The sequence below is a fragment of the Calonectris borealis genome, chromosome 1 (genome assembly GCF_964195595.1).
Source record: "Calonectris borealis chromosome 1, bCalBor7.hap1.2, whole genome shotgun sequence".
Lineage (NCBI taxonomy): Eukaryota > Metazoa > Chordata > Aves > Procellariiformes > Procellariidae > Calonectris > Calonectris borealis.
The window spans coordinates 197901771-197923059 of NC_134312.1; the positions used below are offsets into that span (position 1 = coordinate 197901771).

A 21289-nucleotide genomic window follows, 5' to 3' on the forward strand; every position below is an offset into this window, starting at 1 on the left:
AAATATAAAGCATAATGTATCTTGGCTCTAAGTGAGAATGATCATCTTCTAACTGGCCAAACCTACTCAATGTTCCTAAAATCAGCATGGCAAGATTTTACTCTAATCTCAATTGTCCTGATTATAGAAAAGAGCTTATTTCCAGGGCACACGGTCTCATTAGCCCATCTTTAAGATAAAAAATTAACTGACTGAAGATTTATCCTCAGTTTAAGTATGGACAGTGGAATATAAGGAACATAGATATGATTCTTTAACAAAGATCTGTGTCGTGGGTCAAGCCACACTACAAAATGAGTAAGTTACAAAACGGATTGTAAGTTGTCGTTAACATGCTTTTAATGTGATTTCTTGTTATGATGCTTTCCCCCTTCCTTGATAGAGGCAGTATGATGAAGTGAATGTTACAAATTTTTGTGGCTATTTGATAAAAATTATCTAGAAATTAATTGGTTTTACAGATTTCTGTCACAGTTTAAGGAAGGAATAACAGTGAACCAGAAAATAATGTAATTTACTTCATTAAGATTAAACTTGAAACGGCTAAAAGTGGGCAGTATTTCTACAGAGAAAAATAGGAAATTGTCTTGGGTCAAAAGCACCAAACATATTGATAATGTTTTATTCCAGCTGGTGGTCCTGCTCTTGTGTTCAAATGACTCTACAAGGCATAAAATTTTTTGGCTCAATTCTACTTTGGACTGGGAGAAGGCAGTAAGGAAAATCTCAGTGGTTTCTCTTGTAGGAGTACTATAGAAGCCTTAACTTTTTTTGCCCTACTTTTTTTTTCTCTTTTTTTTTTGAAACCAAGATAAATCATGCCCTTTGTTTCAGTTTTATTTAAAAATAGTTTCTGTCTTAGCACACATGGGAGCCTACAGTTGTAACAGCTTTTTTGTCAGTGAGCTGACTCACATTGCTAGTGAAATTCCAAGCTGAAAGAAATACAGATTCCATGAGTGTTAGCCTTGTGAGTTTTCTGTTCTGTGTGGCATTGGTCGTCACAGTACAGCTGAGCTGTTTGAGTGCAGATTATATCCTTGATGTGAGAACAACATACCATCACCTTTAGCCAGAATGTTGGAACACCCAAATTCTTCACTAATTTTCAGATGGTCCTGTTAGGAGCACTCAGATGGCTTTTTGAACACATCAGGGTTTGATTCTGCAAGTGATGAGGTTTTCTGACCACGTCCATCTTTTTTTCATTGTATAGATGATTGAAATACATAGCATTGGCGACTTCCATCTAAGGAACTTGGTGATGTTTATTTGAAACAGAACCGCTACAGAAGAGGTGAAGGTGGGAGGCTGGTTAGAGTGCAGGGTGACTTTTTTATCATTTTTCTTTTTTTTAAATTAAAATTGTGTGAGTTAATGTTGAAAAAAAAAAATACTGTTCAAATACTAATGTACAAAAAATCTTAAAAATTAAGAATAGCAATTTCTAAATTATCAACATAAAAGTGGAAAAAATCCACTTGGCTATTCCTTCAACAAAGCCTTTAATAGTTCCTCGTGCTCGTAAGTGCACAATGGACTGGCTAACCTGAGAGAGGTTCTTTAAGGCAGTATTATCAGTATTATCACTAAGAATGGAAGAACTGCTTTTGCGAACTTCTGGTTTCAGTACTAATCTCTTTTTAACCAAGTATAACATCCCTTTCCTCTTCCATCTCCTCCCCGCCCTTACAGCTTCTGCGTGGGACAAAGCTGCCTGTGAAATCTTTATTGTTTCATGGAATTTTCTTTGATTAGACCAAGAGAGGAAGAATTATCTAATTGCATATCTGAATAACACTGATCACATGACTCCTTAATTCCAGCTGTCCTAGCTGAAGACTGCAGCAGAGTATTTTCTAGAACTGATTTTTTTTTTTTTTTGAGCCATTCTTAATCCCTAGGCTAAGATGATTTCCACCAGAGTTCGTAGTGTTATAAACTCAAGTTTGGTAATTCCAAAAGTGGTTTGCAATGGGATATTTTGAAGAATTGTTCACACAACTAAACCGTAGTATATCCCTGAAGACAGGAAATGTGCAGCACACTGAAGATGCCGGTGGCTTTTTTTTTTGCACCCTAAAAAGATATTGGAACTTTTCTGTATATGTTCTGTGATCTCTTTAAAAGTATAAACATTACATTTCAGCATCTAAATGATGTAGTAGATGTGATGTATACTGGCATAGTGACATTTTTTGTACAGGTACACTTACTCTCGGAAAGATTAGGTACAGAAGAGTGGGAGGAATCTTTGCCCAGTCCTCTCAGATATTAACAGAAGCTTTTAACTTAATTTCATAGGTTTTTGGATTTGCCCTATGGTATTCATTCTCAAAAATAGTGGTCCTGACCACCTGTATTTTTCTTTTTCTTCTCATGTATGCAACCCTTAGGAACTGTGTGTTTCTCATCTCTTGATAATCAGAGAACAACTTTACAAATTTATTTTTATTCTGGGTTGAAAAGGGAACATAAATCTCATATGTTTTAAAGATCAACTTACATTAGTTCTCCTGTAGCTGTTTAACTTTTCCTGCTTCCCATCAAGAAACTGCAACCAGGCATCTTTTCTAAAAGCATTTACATTTGTACCTAGGAGTCATAAAAGGCAGAGGACATTCTCATCAGTGGCATTGAGTATCTCTAGATACAGAGAAGAAACACTAGCAGACAAAAGTTAAGGTTGCAGATTGCTATTTCCTAAACCTTTTAATAACATAGTTGATTTACAGGGCAGCTGTGGATTTCATCCATCGCTATTTTTCAGGATTTGTGGTGGAATTTATTCTCTGCTTCTAGAAATTTCTCTTTTACTTTAACTGTTTTTCTTGCATTTTTGTAAGAAATGGCTATATGCTATTCTGCCTCTATCAGAACAAGTTCTCATTTACAAATTTGCTTTCATTTACAAATTTGCTATCTGCTGCTCATCTAAGAGTATGAATCTAGCCAGGAAGAGACTTCAAAATATTTGTGCTCTTTATTAGGGACACTATGGTATGCAAATACATAACTTTCAGCTGGAGAGAATCACAGTGGAAGAACAGAGGTGAGAGCACTCAATAGAAGACTCCCAGTGACTGTATTCTTTTTAAAAGAGTGAGTTGTAGAAGCAACTTGACATTAATATTGTTGAGCTGAAATCACAGCATAATGACAGCTGGCATTATATACCCCCACAGACACATGTACACTTCTCTCTTCCTGAACAAAATCAGAAACAGAGATCTAGCAAATCTCTGAAATAGAAAGGCCACTTGTAACAATTTTTAAAAGGCTGTTATAAGGTAGAAGATGCATTCTGTCAGTAGAAAATGGTACTGAAAAACAGAGGTAAATGAGTATAACTTGTTTTAACTATAATCTATTGGTTCTTTTTTCATGCAGATAAGCAGCAAAGATGAAGACTTCTTAGACCTTTCAGTTGATGTGGAGCAGAATACTTCAATCACTCATTGTTTAAGGTAGACTCAAAAATCTGAATTTTTGTAATATTTCTTTTATCTGTTACCTAGAAAGCAGGAAGTAAAACTAAAAGCTCACAAGCTTAGCAAATTCTAGCTTATGTAGACTTAAGAGTATAAAATTATGTTTATATTGTACATGTTTATATGTATATTTCAGATAAGAAACTAGTATCTATAGCATTTCTTTTTTTTTTTATTCAGGGGTTTCAGCAATACAGAAACTCTGTGCAGTGAATACAAATATTACTGTGAAGAATGTCGCAGTAAGCAAGAAGCACATAAAAGGTACATCAGATTCAGGGAGGGAAAAAAATAACTCAGGGAGGGAAAAAAATACTCTTGTGTTTCTTTGTGTGTGTATATGAGGCAGGGGGAGAACATTCTTTTTCCCTTAATTTTTCTCACTCTTCTTCCCCTTGAGAGTAACTTGGTTGCATTCCTCTTGCTTGAGTTCAATGAGCCTGCTTCCATGAGTAATGAGAATCCATGTAAAGCATTTTGGCACTCCTTTGATCATTATTTATTTTACGAACAAGAAAAAGAATGGTCTTAAGACTAAAAATAAGTTAGAAAGACAAGTTAAAATAAACTGCCAGTGACTAATCAAAGATTATGGGTAATGATGAAAAGTCACCGATTTTATGTGACTTTTTAAACTTGGTTTTGTCTTGATAATAAAATAATTTTTCCAATTGCTGTAAGAATCAGTTTGATAGCACTTTTTTTCTGATTCAGTCAGAATGAGGCTTGTAACTTTTTTTGTTAACTGAGTTTCTGATTTCTTAAAAGTGCATAGTTAGTTGTGGTAAACTTCTGCTTGACAGTGGTCCTGAAAAGCATCAGAAGCCCCGTGAAAGCCTGAAATTCATTGTGTTTAAAAACAATTCTTGTCTGCCTAATAATTCTTCTAATCTTGTTTACACCTTTGAAAAACCTCTGATTTTGTGTACTGTGTGGTATTTATTATCTGAGAAAGTATTTGATTGAAGGGGTGGGAACGCTGACATGCTCTACTGGTTATACCACTGATTCTGGTTATTTGGTTTACCATAGATTCAGCACATGGCTTTTGGCATATCTCATCTGCAAAGTCTGCCTTCACACGTTGCCTAAGCTTACTAATTGGTGTGTATTAGAGGGTTGTGAAGCCAGGTCTGTCCTGTTGTTTTCTGTTGCCTTAGCTCATTTTCTGTGTGGGAGGTAATGTGATCCCTGACCAATATAAGCTGTATTGACATAAGCCTGTACTGTAGGCACTGCCATATTGGCAAAACACAGCTTTTATTGTTTATATTTTGCTTTTTATGTGGGGCTTAAGTTCAGTTTCACTACAGTCGTAATTTTCTTCCATCTCTATAACGTGGAGCTTATCTGTGATAGTGGCTACTCAACTAGCAAAGGTGGTGTACACTCTTCACCAGTGAAAGAGCTCCTGTTATCAAACACAGTTGCATTATAAGAAGAGGACTTTCATTTTGAAAAAAGAAATAGAGCAGAAATTATATCCATATCTCAGTAATATAATTAAAATGTAACTCTCCCTAAAAATAGTTGCTTCTCTTGTCTTTCTGTTCTTCTCTAGCTTTTTTCATTTCCTAGTTCCCTTGCAGCCATTGAGAAAATTTGAGTCTAGCAGGGTTTCCTACAGGTTACTATCAGTCTAAGTTTAATGAGAAAAAGAGAAGGAAGGCGAGTTTTCAAGGATTTTGTCCCCAGCCCCCTATCTTTTGAAAAAGGATTGTCTTGTACAAACATATTTCCCGACATTCTGAAAATATGATCTTGTTAGACATGTCTGAAACCTGGGCTGTATCGTTGAGACCTTTGAGCTGCCTTTCGGGGCTGAAGGCACTTTAAAAATTCAGCATGGTGCTGATCTGAGGCAATTAGCTGTGCCAAGAAGCAGAGCACTCTAGCTTGGTTGCTCTCTTAGTATGGGCAAATTTATTGCCCAGGGAGTGGAAGTATGTGTTTGCTGCCAGGCCATCTGTGGTTGGCTGATGAGGATTTGTAGGCACTGATGCGAGATCTCAATACCTCAAACTAGGGAAAGGGGCCAGTGAGCCCTCAGTAAAACTAGATTACCACTTTCTGGCTTTGACTGCCATAAAATTATGCTGCAACATTTGTACAAAATTATTGTGCTAGAGCACAGCTACCATGTTTGGGTAGCATGAGGTAAGGTGAATAACAGTGGGCTATTTGTATCCCTTGGCAAATGTTAAATGAATGGCTCGATAGGAAAACTTGGAGTAATACATATGTAACAAAGTGGTGTAACAAAGCTTATTTTAAAAACTTGGCTAGTTTACTGAGAAATCCAACTGGAACAGGATCTCTGGAACAACCTTGTTGCAATACCTCCACTGTATACCAAGTGGGATCTAGGTTTTACTTTTGGGAACTCAGGAAAGCTATGAAAATTGAATTCTGTGCTCTGCAGTCATTGTGTCTAAATTATTGTGGGTTCATCCTGACTGTTCTTCTTCTTATTATATATTGTAGCTTACTATTTTAAATACAGTTGCAATTCTCTCAATTGTTAAAATCCACCTTTAGTTTAGCAACACAGGATATGTTCAACATTGGTTAAATGGCTGATTATTTGAGCTTCTTTTAATGCTTGCAAAATTTTTTAAAGACTTAAGTAAGACAGGTTTCCTGTTTGTTAATATCAACTGAATGTTTTGGCTGGATATTGGAAATACTGTTGGTTTGTTGGTTTTTTTTCAGGATGAAAGTAAAAAAGCTGCCTATGATTCTAGCTCTCCATTTGAAGAGATTTAAATACATGGATCAGCTGCATCGATACACAAAACTCTCTTATAGAGTAGTTTTTCCTTTAGAGCTTCGTTTATTTAACACCTCAGGAGATGCCACCAATCCTGACAGAATGTATGACCTTGTTGCTGTGGTAGTTCATTGTGGAAGGTAATAACTCTATTTTACGCAAGGGGTTTTTGTATAAGTTTAACTATGTTTAAAAAACAAAACACCCAGTGTCACATAACTCTAATAGCATTTAAAAACCTCTTAAAAGAAAAGTTTCTTAGGAAAGAAAGCATTGTGGGGAGATGCTGCCAATTCTGACAGAACGTATGGCTTGCTTGCCATGGTAGTTCTTTGTGGAAAGTGGTAACAGTGTATTTCACATGATGAATCTTTGTATGAACTTAAATATGTTTAAAAAAACCCATAAAACACGCAGTGTCGTGTAACTGTAATAACATTCAAAGATCATCTAAAAAAAAGTTTCTTAGGAAGGAAAGCATTATAGAACAGATTCCTTTATAATTCCTTTATATTTCCTTTAGGGTGGGGTTTTTTAAGGCTTGAGCAACATTTTCTGAAATATATCCATAAATTATGAGTTTTGTTGATTACTTTGTTTCCTTGCTTTCCAAATATGACTGTTAGATTTGTATTTGATTGTGCTATATTCAACAAATGTTCTTATGGTTTCATGTCTTAAAATTAGGGCTGCTTTACAAACTGCTGATTGAGTAGATAAAAGCCCTGAAGTGGAAAATGATGATTTAACATCTAGAATCATAGAATAATTTACATTGTGAGGTCAACTACACAAAGCTCAAAGCAGGGCTAACTTTGATATTAGATTAGGTTGCACTGGGCTCAGTTTCATGACTAGGAATGCTGATTTCACTGCCTCTTTGGGCAATTTGTTCCAGTCCATCAATGTTCTCACAGTGATTTTTACCCCCCCCCCCCCATATCCAGTCAGAATTTGCCCTGCTGCAGTTTGTGACCACTGCCTCTTGTCCTTTCACTGCATTTCTGAGAAGAGCATGGCTCTGATTTCCTTACAACTCTTCCATTTTGGGTAGTGGAAGACAGCAGTTGGATTCCTCATTTAGTCTTCTCCAAGCTGAATAAAGCCAGCTCCCACAGCCTTTCTTCATCCATCTGGTGCTGCAGCCCCCTGACAAATGTAGTGACCTGCCACTGGACTTCCTCCAGTTTATCAGTCTCTCCCTTAAACCGACAAGGTCATGTCTGGAATCCCATATCCAGTTCTGGGTCCCAGAATGCAGAGTGGCGGAGATTATCGCTTCACTGCTGGCTCTACTCTTAAAGTATAGCCCCGCACACGCTCAGCTCTGTCACCAAAATGATGCGTTGCTGGCTAATGCGTTGTTGACCCCCTGGGCCCACCTAGCCAGTTGGATCGCAGCTGGTGCTGTTGGATGGAGTTAGTCTGGCACAAGACTTTGCATTTGTACTTGTTAAACTCATCAGCCCATTCTTCCAACTTTTTGAAGTCCCTCAAAATGGCAGACCTGCCCTCTAGTTGCCAGTTACTGCCCTTTGTTCCACCCCACTCCTGTTCCTTCCTGGATAGACCTAGGATTAGAGTGGAGATAAGATGACTAGATCTCAAGTTGGCCAGGACAGTTTTGGAAAATAAGCCTTTGCGATAGTCTTCTGGGACACTCTTGTTCTGGATTTTAGGGGAAATAGAACCTGTCCATTTCTGACCATTCTGTCCTATTCTGACCATTTCTTTCTCCTTCATTCAAGCTGCAGTCTTGGAAACTTACCCATTCTCAGAGCAGTGGAAGGAGAGGAACCCTGTTTTCATTGGGTTATGTGGTTTGGTACACAGACATGTCCCTCACAGATGGCAGCCTTCCCTCCCTGATTTAGACATAAAAATTGTATGAGTGCTTTTAGCCGGTTAAGACAGTTCCAGAACTGCTTTAACTAGTTGTCCACTTTCAGTTGTAAGGTTCAGCTATTTCAGAAAGTGTGTTATTTCTTTACTTGAAATCTGATTAGAAATAGGACACTTTTAAAGTTTTTTTTTCTGTCATAGTTGTGGAGAAATTTCTTGTCTGCTATAAACTGAAGAGCTGTGCATTATAACAGTTTTAATTTAATTGGGAGCCCTTCTGATTGCTGTGAGGATTCTTGAGACTTCTAAACTGTCAGTTTAATTCAGTTTTTGTTTACAGTGGAGCAGATAAAGAGGTTCCTGATTGAGACTGTAAATGAACAGCAGCTCTACAACTTTTTCTTTCTGAAGTTCAGAAATAGTTTGGGATCTGTCCCTATGAAACATCAGGATGTTTTCTTGATTTCACTTCTTTGTCTCTCTTTTTTAAAAAATTTCATTTATATTTTCAGTGCCTGTGCTGCTTGTTCCTCATTTGAAATTGTAATCCTTTTTTTAGCACAATATTAAATGTAGAGATAAATAAGACCTCATTATGAAGATGATAGAAGTGGAGGGGAAAAAAGAAAAGAAACATCCCAATAGAAATTGTACTGGTAGCCGTTTTAATTACTGCTAAGTATTGCTTCTCTACAAGAAAAAAATATTTAATGAAATACATTTGTACATACATGTGTGTTATTGTCTGTGTTCTTTTCTGATTTTATTTTACAGTGGCCCTAACAGAGGACATTATATTGCAATAGTGAAGAGTCATGATTTTTGGTTGCTTTTTGATGATGATATTGTTGAGGTAAGCTTTGTGTAACCCTGGAGTTTTTCCTCATACCAACCAGAACGCATGTACCCTCCTTGTGTATATGATCACTTAAAGTAAGAGGACTGGTATGCTAAGGAAAAGAGGGTTCAACCCCAGTCTAAATGAGCAGTAACTGTGAGTGCAGAGCTGCGCCTTACAATTTGACTGTACAATACTTTGAATTGCATTTTGGTTTTTATACTTCTTAAAAGAAGCTTCTTTGTTTATGGCCACTGTCTTTCACCTTTGTTTAATAAGCTATTCCTGTGGCCAGAAGACATGGCAAATGAAGATACAGATAAATTGGTTTTACTGCAATTCTTTTCTGAGGGCAATTTTTTGGAGCAAGCCGTTTGTTCATATTTTCTAGGAGCTTATGATTTGATGGAATGGATCAGTCTGGTAGTCTGTTTTATCGAGTATCCTGGATTGTTTCAGACAAAGGTGTAACAAATATCAAAATAGGAAGAAACTTCAGATTTTTGAGATTTCGCCCTAAAATTTAGAAGTTAATGCCTGAAACAGGAGCCTTTTGCCTCTGGTAGTATTCTTGCTAATATTAGCCATGCTTCTGGGAATTCTTATTATTAAAAAAAAAAAAAGGTTTTTAACTAATTTCTTGGAACAGCAGAATTCCCTTCACCAGTTTTGACTTTGTCATCTTTCTGTTTCATCAGTTATCTTTTATTCTTTATTGAGAGAAAGAGCAGAAATTGCTGGTGTCTTTGTATCATCTCAGGTTTTTTGCTTGTTCTGTCATCTTCCTTTTTCCTCCCTTGTCTATGGTTATGTGTGAACAGAAGTATGATTGTGCTGTCCAAGTCCTTTTCCTGACTTTATTTGAATTAATTAAATCTATAAAATGAATAGTTTACATTTTCCTTACCACACACAAGAACTGCATAACTGAAAAGAAGAGAAGTGAGTGAGACAGGTATTGGACTTACATTGTTAATTGGCAGGACGAGTCAAGGGTATTGAAGAGTTCTTCTCTCCAAGCCACATTATGGACAGTTTTTCAGAAAGGAAATAACAAACATGGAAATATGCAGAGCTATTGGGAAAGTAAGAGGATTGCCTCTGTGTCTTATTAAGATATACAGTAAATTGAAATGTCTCGATGGGGTCAAAAGTTCACTTTCCTCTGGGGAAAACAGAGAGAGCTGTAGTAGATCTCATATCATTTCACAAACAATCTCTCAAGTTCCAAAGCAGTAACACCTGGCAGTGATGTATTTTCTTCCTCTTAGCCCTTCTAAAGAGGAAGGAAAGAATCCTTTTGTTCTTAGATCTAAAACATCTCATTGAATTTAGGCCCATGGTTCATCAAGTTGGAATGGCTCCTTCCTGAGAGAGGTTTTATTCCAAATAATGGGAATGAGATTAAATAAAATCTGCCTAAGTGAAGGAAAAATTATCTTTCCACCTTTTTGTTGTTTGTAGCCTAATTACCCTTGATTTAAAATGTGGCAAGAGAGCTTGCTTTCAGTTTCTTTTGTAGCTGAAAATGATGACAATGAAAACTAGACAACACTCTTTTCATCTTCTAAGCAGAAGTTTTGCATCTTTCCACAAAAATCTTGGTTATAGGAGGCTTTCCAAGCTAACAGGATCACAGGCAAACATTCTATGTGAAAAACATAGAAGAAGGTAGCCTTCATTCTCTGCCTTCTCCTTATTCTCCTCTGCACTTGATCGGCTTACACTGCTTAGATTTAGAAATGATAGTCTGTACTTTTATTCTTCATATTAAAGTCTCAGTGGGATATTGTTGTCTTTAAAACTTTTCTGTGTGAAATTCACGCAAGCAATGCACGTAAGGTTGCACTCATAGTAGGTTCACTTAATACTTAAAAATTTATATATAAAATGTATATATCCACTACCCTCTGTGCAGTTGATGGCAGAGGGGAAACCAAAACATAAGAAGTTTAAAAATTATTTGGATTTTATTACTTTATGTAATTATGTGAAAGTTATTTTTGTTTGACAATAGTTTTTAGAGTGGAACTTAATGCCATGTATATATTACGCAAGATATTCTTACTTTAAGTTTTTGGGTTTTTACATACAGAAAATTGATGCACAAGCTATTGAAGAATTCTACGGGTTGACATCAGACATCTCAAAGAACTCTGAGTCTGGTTACATCCTCTTCTATCAGTCTCGGGATTGAGGGGGAACCGTGGTGAAGACAGATTTTTATGCCTCACATCTTCTCTATCTTGGAATGGAGCAAGCACTGAAAAAAAGGAAAGCAGGGAGCTCCAGGGGCAGTAGCACAGTTTGCACACAACTAAGCAAAGAGTTTGGGAGTTTGGGAGTCTTTCTATCGTTTTCATTTTATTTGCTCAGGTGTCATGCTGACTACGCATCTCCACTGCATCCTATAAGCAAAAAGAGAGATACCAGCCACTCTTGCAGGAGCTTTCCGTTAGGTAATGCTATCTCTATGATCCTAATTCAAAGCCCATTAAGGTCACTGGAGAACCTTTCATGGACTTCAGTGATATTTGAATCGGGTTCTAACTGCACTGCCAGATTGGTGCAATAGGAGCATTAGAAATCCGTATTTTATACAGACTTTGTGTATAAAAGGTAAAGGACTCTTTGTGAACTTAGTTTCCTGTGCTTAAGTTTAAAAGAATGAGGTTGGGAGGGTTAACATGTAAGCAGGAAGGGTTAACATGTAAGCAGGAAGATATATCTGGGCCCAACACAATTGCCTTCTTGATGGTAGTAGTTTAACTGAAGATATAAACTGGTGTCGGGGAGGCAAGTATGTTTTGCTTCTCTGAAGAAGCTTACGTTATTTATAGTGTATGATCAGGAACAATCAGTCAAGATTATGGCTTTTAATCTCCGTATGGGGAAAGATTTGGTTTGTAATAGTTTATTTTTGTTTATAAATTATTGTAACTTAGGATCTTGTGTATTGTCCTTTATTCTAACAAGTATTGGAAATTTTATATATTAATTTGAATTAAAACTGATTATGTTTAAATGTTAAAGAAGAGCCAGTATAAATTCTAAAAACAATGCCTACGATGTCTGTAAAAATGAATAACAGAATAGAGATTTCCTTCTGGAGGAACTGGTATCTAAGTGAGGTACTTTATTTAATTAAATTAGAATATCCTCTTTCCATTAATGAGTGGAAAAAAGTTATCATACTATTACATGGAAGACTTTAATAATGCGTATTATAAGAAAATTGTGGTGCAGTGGTGGTATACTGGTCTTTATAGTTCTTTAATAATTTGTTAATGTTTCGCACTCTAATTAGAATTATTTGGATCAAAGTAAACCATTTTCAGAATATTATTCCCTCTCCTAAAAATGGATCCACTTCTGTTCCCAATGGCATGGGTGACTATCTTAAAAACCACTCAAGTATAAATTATGTCTGAGTAATAAAAAGAAATAGGCTTGGAATTTCGTGAGACTGAAGATACCACATTCCTTTAAAAGTAATAATACTTAAGTTCTGTAGGGTGAAAATTTCTGAAACTAAGCAGTTTACCTTGCTTTAGGTTTATGAAACAGCATTAAGAATTAAATCTTGACAAAACACCTGATCTGTAAGAAATGTGAACTATTGAGATTTGACATTCTTCCACTTACCAGTACGTTGTTTGACAGTAGCTGAATGTAATTTCTGGAAAGTCATGGGATGTGCATTCCAGATTATGGTAATCAGGTCTTGGATGTCCTTGTCACTCCCTCTTCAGCTAGTGATTTTTACATTATTGTAATTTTCTAAGGTTATTTTATTGATACTGTTACAACTTTTAAAAAGAATGTCTCCTGTCTGCTGCTATAACTGACTATTTACTTACCTGTATCTTTTAGCTCAGGAAATTACTTCACCTATTCACTCAGTTGAACAAATCTTTAACAGGGTCACTAAATAAATTGGGCTATTTAGCAACTGTCATACTGTAACAAATTGCTTTTGTAAAATGCAAAGTTTCTAAAGCCTTGGTTTGGCTAGAATTCTTTTATAGAGAATTATGTATCATAATTAAACTACCAGCATTGTAAAGTAAAGCTTAGATATTGTGGGAGATGCAGAAAATATGATTGGATTTTTCTTAAAGGATTCAAACGATTTTAAATCCTTTTTTCAGCTTTTAGTGGGAAAAGGGTTAAGGGGTGAATCAGTTGGATAGTGGTGCGCGTTAGAAGGATGAAGTCCTTTGCATACTAAAGGTACAGTATTGTAAAAGAACTGTCACATTACTTTTTGCTAATTGAAAATATTTGGTCTTTTTTTCCCTTTTTTCTTTTTTTTTTTTTGGTGTAGTTAAAAGCTGAAACTAGTTGCTAAATATTTTATACCCTAACAAAATTTAAAACATTTTTGTTGTATCACTGGTTTTACTCCTGCAATGTATTTTTATAAGATACTGACTTTTATTTTGTATAGGGTTTTTGAGATAGTATTCCAAATTATATATTTCATTTTTCTTTTAGTGCAGCTGAAATAATTGTAAGTTCTTAATTAAATTGATATCAGAAACTGCAACTTAAAAGAAAAGAGGCAGGGAAGTACAAAATATAACTGGTGGGTATGTAAAACATTATAGGATTTTTTCTTGGCTGTAATACAGTGGGGAGTGTGGGAAAGTCGTCAGTTGTTGTAAATGGTGGAAATTATTTGCTGTTTAACTATGTAAATGTTAATTGGGACTACAGTCCCCTATTTTGTATATTGGAGCAAAAAACTTCTATTAAATAAAGTATGTTCTCTAAAGGTAAGTACTGTATCCTTTGTGGAGCCCGAACGGTCAGTCAGCTGCCTTTTGTGCTTTGCAGTGTTTTCACACCTGAAAAGTATCTGGAATTTCCTGTATTAAGCTAACTGCCATGAGCCATGGAGGGAGAAGTGTGTTTAAATACACTGCATTATATATCTTTCTAGATGTGGTGTTATGAAGATAGTTTGGTGGCAGCCATATTTTTGGTGGTATACTTCTCTAGAATTAGTTTTTAAGTTGTTGGTTTCTGAGGTAGAGGAGAAGCGTATGTTTTGAAATACTGTTCTTTCTTGACTTCCATTTCCTCAAAAAAATCTGTACCTTGCTATAAAATATGCAGCCAAGTTACCTAAAGGATTTCTTGGATTGCCACGTTGTGGGAGGGAAAACAGAAGGAAAGAAAATTAGGAGTGTTTACAGCACTAACATAAGAGAGAGACTGACCAAGAACGGGAGGCCAGCATCAGAAGAAAAAGATGCAGCTGGTTACAATACTCATGTATGATTTGGTATCAAGTCATTCTTCACTTGGAGTGTACGCTACTGTTTGTAATGAATATATGTACTTACGGTTTTACAAACAGTTCATACCCTGCCATATTTGTAGTCGTGACGCCCACATCTATAGCCTTTAACTGCATGAAAATAGTGACTTTTAGGTGTTCAGGTACATGTATGAATGGTTAAATTGAATTGCGTTTTCAGAAGTTTGTCATAAATCAGATTGCATATCTTAAGGTGACGTTAGCACTCTGACATCTGCATAGGACTGGCAGGTATAACACAAGATGCACAGAAGATCTGCATCCTTCTGGAGCAGCAGTGTGAAGCCAGACAGGACATCTTGGCTTGTTTCCCATGTCTGTCTCGGTGTTTCCACAAGCACTATTGCATATGCGCTATTTGGATCCTATACAGACGAAAGTCTGTATTGCTCGGTTCCTTTTTTGTCGTGATGTTTGTAAAGTTTAAAACCTGAAGTGTCTGAGGCCTCTAGTTACTTTCGTAATTCACTTATTAAAATTAAAGGAACTTTATCTTGTGCTATTTGGTCCGGTCTCTCAGCTGTAGGTTTAAGATGATCATGTACAGACTTATTATTAAGCTCATCCTTGTAACTAAAAGAAATTTTAATATGTGAAATCTTCAGTCTTCATTTACCAGAACTTACTTACTTAGCTTTGTTTCTTCTTACCTTTTTCTACAGAAATTTCTAATTGCCCTTACTAGAAAAATCTTAACTATGTGCAGTTGATGTCAACAGATCCTCATAACTTTCTTTGTAACTGTTCATTCACAATTAGTAGCTGTCCCTTAGTATAGTATACCTCCACAACATGGATTATAGAGGAATTCTCTTATACACAGAGCTTTTTCTACTTATACACATGAAGAGGTGACATTTTTTTCTGTTTAACTGCGGACTTTGTTCAATGATAATTCAGCTTGGGCTGAAAGACTGAGAGTGGGAACTTTTAGAAAGTATTGAAAGTGCATCAACAACTGAGGATGCCAAAAAGGGTTGGGTGGTGGTTTGTTTCTTTGTTTTTCATTTTTGGACTTGGTGGTTGTTTTTTTTTAAGTTGCCTGAGAGCAGTTATTTGAAACTAGCGTGTCATCCCTTTAGATGTATTCATAGATTAAACCAGCCGTGCATGTGTCTCTTCACTTTATCTGTGTCATGGTTTAACCTGACAGGCAGCCAAATACCACGCAGCCGCTCACTCACTCCCTCCGCCCCCCCAGTGGGATGGGGAGAGAATCGGAAGGGTGAGAGTGAGAAAAGCTCGTGGGTTGAGATAAAGACAATTTAATAGAAAGAAAAGGGAAAATAATAATAATAACAATAGAATATACAAAATGAGTGATGCACAATGCAATTGCTCACCACCCGCGCTCACCGATAACCAAGTAGCGATCGGTACTTCCTGGATCACGCCTACCGTTCATATACTGAGCATGACGTCACATGGTATGGAATACCCCATTGGCCAGCTGGGCTGGCTGTCCTGATTATGTTCCCTCCCATCTTGTGTACCTAGCTCAGTCAGTAGGCACGGGAGCTGTCCTTGGACTAGGAGGGCACTTAGCAACAACTGAAAACATCAGTGTGTTATCAACATTCTCCTCATAGTAAATCCAAAACACAGCACTAGGAAGAAATTTAACCCTATCCCAGCCGGAACCCGGACAGTCTGTAAGAGGAGAAAACTTCATTTCAGCACATGTTAATAATCTATGGGTTGCAGTATTACATTGTAGATACTTTTGTGACTTTTTTCTAAAAGTTTAAATAATCCAGATACGGTTTGTTTGCTTTCAAGAAGTGGCTTTACATTGTAAGTTGTCCACTTTCCCCCCCACATTTGTCTGAGTTGGTCTTAAGTTTGTGTGTCTTAGAAATTCAGTCTTTGTTTTCCCTCCTGATAATGCAATATGCACATTTATAGTTTCTGTCTTGTAAGGCTTCAAAGTCATCTAACCTTTTGCAGCATAACGTGAGATGTATAATACGTTAGTCTCTTTACATGCAAGCCTCCAAATACTCAATTATTACTGAAATTAATATTCCACATAATCTATATTCAAGGGTTGTTCATTTTGCAACAGCTTTGCTACTGATTGATTGTTATAAATGAACTATGCAAGTCAACTACCATGCAAACAAACACAGGCTTCATCTTTTAAATACAGATATCTCTGGAATTGATTGTTTCCAGTCTTAATGATAGAGTGTGGTGAGGCAGAAATAAACTTTCTTTGGTCTATATTAAAAAATGTCTGCAAAATTGTCTGCCTCTTACCATTTTTTTTTCTTAAGTGCATTAATTTTTAGGCTAAACCTGAGAATCTAACTTTGATGAATCCCTTTTGGGGGAACTTGTGTAAGAGTATGTTGGATATATAAGGAGGATTGTTGGCAGATATCACCATTTTTGAAATGAACTGAGTAATATCTTCTAGTTTCTTCCCGAAAGTACAAATAAATTATTTTCTTTTTTTCCCTCTAATGGCTTGTGATTGCTGCCTGCATAAGAGATTGTAAGTGCTCAGAAAAGGGCAAGGTACTTTCTACCTAGCTCTTCGTATAGGACCTGTGTTGGCAGCGTTAGGGAGCTTGTAATTACAGAAGGATCATCAGTCGTGTCCTTGATCTGCATTCTGCAGGTTGTGTAATCCAGGAGAGAAAACTCACAGCAGGATCTGTCAGAGAATATGGGGAAGTAGCTTTACAATTATTTTCTAACACAGTAGATATAAAAGAATCATTTCCCAGAAAAACAAAATACTACATTTAATGTAGATTTCTGGTGTTTGGAGAATTTAGGGGGTGCTCAAAACATCCTGCCATGGTAGGCTTTTGTTGCTTATTGAAGACTCATGGCTTTGTGTGTGTGTTTAATTTGCTGTTTAAGCCTATATTTGAAATTTCCATCTGTACACAAATTTATTAGGTTGCTGTGATTGTATTAATGAGTGCTTCTCCAGAAACAACTTATGCATATATGTCAATCAAATGGAATATAATCTTTTAATGGTCTGATCTACAAAGCATTTTCAGCTATTCACTGGGATTCATTTCTGTATTTTCTGTTACTGATTTTAAATTAGAAAAAAAATTGAAGATCTCCAAATATTTTATTAGCATGCTATATTATTAAGTGATTCAATATCCATGGATGCCTGAAAATCTCACTGCTGTCAAGTATTGGCTGTTCAGAATTCGAATGTCATCACATCATAACATAACTGCTTTGAGCTGTGATCGTTACGTTATTTCAACTCTATTTCACTAAATGTTGCTTTATTGTAATGGCTACTTTAATCAGCTCTCATGAGATGTGCTAACGACATTCAGCTTGAGTTACATACTTTCATGCGTGCCCATTTATTTGTGTTTCTAGAAGCTGATTATCCTAATGTCATGTCACGTCAGTCTTCCCTCTGCATCTTTCGTGTTGAGGAAGACTGCTGATACGCAGTTACAGGCAATGTTTGCTAAATTACTGAGCTGTATTTCAGAGAGGAGATCAATGTAAGATTTTTGCACTGAAAATATCTGGAGCTTTTTGTCTTCTAATCTGGTGAAAGTACTCTTCAATATCAAAAACACCTTTTTGAAGTCACGGGATTGAACAAGAACAACCTTGATGTACCCCTTTCTTCCTCTTTTTAAGGAGACTCTGAAAGGCATTCAATGTTTCTCCCTAAGATTGTTACACAACCAGAAACATATTTGAAAAAGGAAACATTTGTTTTATAGAAGATACCCTACAGATTATTTTTGAGTTTGCTTAGAGTTCAGTGTGGAGGCATGGCGGTATGACACAGGCATCTATCAGAATGAGTAGCAGGTTGTGTTAAGACCCGTTAGGAGCTGGATACCAAGGCGCTATCACTGCGTTTGCAGGACCCAAATTTTGCAGAGCAGACACCGAGAACCTTCAGCGAATATCTAGAGAAAAATGGCATTCAGCAGGACTGTGCTTGCTAAGCATATGCAAGGCTCTGAGATTGGCCACTGCTCCTTTTCATTCCCCTTTTTTGGATAACAGGGAGACCATTTTGAAAATACAATTTTGATATGTATAGGCTAAGTATTCACTCACTTTTTTTTGTGATAAAATTCTGGTAACTTTTTCTGAATTGCAGGGTATTAGGGGGAGGGACTACAGGTTGAGATCAAGAAGTGTGTTCCACACATATATCGCAACACCAATTAACCTCTTTTTTTCTATATATTACATATAGAAAAATTCATAATTCAGAAATAAGAAACGAGACAAAAGTGACTATAGTTTCTAAGCCGTCTTTTGTCTCTTCATTATGGGATTGTGTGCAAGATAATATATATTTGGCAGAAAAAAGGTTAAAAAAGAACTTGGGCATTTAAAAAAAAATACAATGCATGACAATTTTGTGCTTCAGTGAGTAATAGTAATTGTTAAAGAATGTAAAGCAGTGAAACACTGCTTTTGGCCAAATTTGGTAACTTTTAAAAATAAAATAAAACTAGCATAGTGAAGGCATATTAACAAGGATTAGTGTGAGATAAAAAAGCCCCAGAGCCTTGAAATATTTTAAAAGCAATGACCATTCTACCAGACTGGAAGAAAAAAAAAGAAAGAAAAAGCTGTTTGTGCAGGCTGATAGGGGCTGTCTGTATTGTACAGATTATCAGCCTGCACTGTGAGCCTGCATGTCCCAAAAACGGCATCTCCTAGTGTTTATGCTGTGTGTCAGAAACATCTACATACATCAGAAGACACAGCTGTTCATTCAACAGAAGATTTCCATAAAGAACGTACCCATGATAATAGTTACAGCACATGAATATTTGTCTTTAACTGCACAAATATCAACTTCAATTTTGGAAATCGAGAAGGAACAATGTGAAAACACAGCTGCCATGTGTCCAAAAAAAAGAGAAATCTTGGGTTTAAGGGGGTGCTGAGTGTCATTCTCCCGAGTCCTGAATAATTCAGTCCTGCTTTGGTGTTTCCCTTCAAGACAACGTGTGTGTTTCAGAGAGCTGCCACAAATCTTCCCTGGAGGACCCCAGCCTGCCTGGCACCTGCTCTGCCGTAGCCTGGCGTTGCAGCCACTGTTGAATTTGGCACTGTGCCCCCTACATGAAGTGCACATAAAAATTCTATCTTATAAAACATTCCTTGCAAAATTAGAGCTAAGTCTGGGTAGAAGGCTACATAAGCTGGTTGCCTGCTCTTCCACTTGCGTGCAGCAGGGACAACAGCTTCTAGGACTTATGCGTATCCTTGGTGGGTTTTATATTCAAGTCATCCTTGTTCTAACTTGCTCTGTTTGGTGGTTTCTAACTGAGGGGCATTTAGCATCTGCTCATGAGGATTATCTCATTAAACCATGATCTGACTCCAATTTCCATTGCTGGCAGAGCATGGATAGAAAGCGCTTCCTGATGTTTCATGGCTATTTACGTAAGTACTAAGAGCGGCACTGCGATTTCCATTTAGTTCTCTCGAGGACTGGGTAAGATTGTAGGGGTCAGCATGCAGGGAGATTACAAAAATCCAATCATTAAATTTAATACGATTTATGTATTTTAAGAACCTTTGTTGATAAGGACCACAGATAGTATAGTGCAAAAGCCATAGTAATTCCTGTGGAAGCAAGGAGTGCCGAAAGTTTGTGGTCTTGAATATCCGAGAGAACAAACCTTCCGAGTGCTCCGTAAGAGCATACGGACCCTCAAAATGCAACAGCTCTCCCTGCACATCATCTTGGAGATGCTGATTCAATTCAAATGACTTACCTTTTCTGGTGAAATTAAAAGTAATGAAGCATTTTTCCCATTCTATAAGCAAGGTCTACATGAATTTTGAGGTTGGAGATGTTTTTCATTGAAAATTAGTTTGATGTTTTCTGATGAATAATTTACTGAAATACTTCTCATAGATTATTAAGTTAGGTGAATTAAAATTCTAAGCCTCCTTATATCAATGCTGGTTTCCTATCGTTGCTGTTATTTTTTCAATTATAGGAAGGAAGATGTGGAGATTAGAAGTCAGCTGTCACATTAGCATTCCATTTATTTGGCAGATTGGTCTGTTGTGGATGTCTAGATAATTATATGCAAATCACTGACTCTTGCTAATGGCCAACTTGAGGGGGTTTTTCCACAAATCTGTCAGTTCTTGAATGTTTCTTCTAAAGCGTGAGGAGGAATTAAAAAACATTTTGACATACTTGTGCAAATGTAAGCTGAATGTAGACATGCAAATGCTTAAACTCTGCAGTATCAGAATATGGATGTTTTCCAACTGCTACTTTTATACTGGAAAACAAGCTATGTATTTAAAAACAAAAACTTTTGAAATGCAAGTGCCTGAAGTTAATAGTCTCAATAGGATTTAAAATTCCACTTGTCTTCTGAATATTTTTTCAGTGTTAACAGTAAAAGTCCCCTAAAATGAAAAGGAGGTACATAATCTCAGTGTCTTTGGAAAGGTCATTTTAATGTAGATTATACAGCTGGAAACCTAACTTTTTACATAGAGTTGACAATTTTGGCCCAATTTATTAATAGAAGTTTTCAGTAGCTTCACATAAGCTAAAGAATCCATCTCATGAATGGTGGTGAAAATCTATAGTTCCATATAATTGAAAAGAAATTTTTGCAGTAATAAATCCTAGTTTTCTTAAAATCACTGGAGATGGTAATAGCAATGGTCAAAGCGTTAGGAATGTTTTAAGTGTGGCATAACAGCATAGCCTATGCAAACCTATAGGAGCACAGATTTGTGTTTATGGATGATTAATGCTATTCATACAAAAATACTAACATCAACAGCAGAGCTTTCACATATTAAGTGTGGGGGAGAAGCTCTATCTTCTTTAAATAGACTTTTGAACACAGTCTTTGCTCATAACTTTACTGTGCTTAGTTAATTGCATAATCTTTCACCAGAATTTAATCTAGTCTCCTTCAGATACCATTTGGGGCTTGCAGAAAACATTCACAATAAATTTGGATTCCTTTATAAACTCAGATGAATGAGTTTCAAACTAAAACTGAATTGACGAATTC

At 36.5% G+C, this 21289-nt stretch overlaps 1 protein-coding gene across 4 annotated transcripts in view; it reads left to right on the top strand.

The window, feature by feature from the left end:
- The window catches only part of USP12 (ubiquitin specific peptidase 12), a 39165-nt gene extending 25447 nt beyond the window's left edge, over window positions 1–13718 (top strand). For 2 of the 4 annotated variants that reach the window (XM_075139874.1, XM_075139873.1), the window contains 6 exons: window positions 3391–3467; window positions 3672–3755; window positions 4524–4595; window positions 6204–6401; window positions 8878–8956; window positions 11037–13718. In XM_075139874.1, coding sequence (XP_074995975.1) covers window positions 3391–3467; window positions 3672–3755; window positions 4524–4595; window positions 6204–6401; window positions 8878–8956; window positions 11037–11138 — 612 coding nt within the window. In that variant the 3' untranslated portion in view covers window positions 11139–13718. The remainder of the gene's footprint in view (window positions 1–3390; window positions 3468–3671; window positions 3756–4523; window positions 4596–6203; window positions 6402–8877; window positions 8957–11036) is intronic. The other 2 variants (XM_075139876.1, XM_075139875.1) reach the window with 1 other exon arrangement.
- Window positions 13719–21289: the final 7571 nt, after the last annotated feature.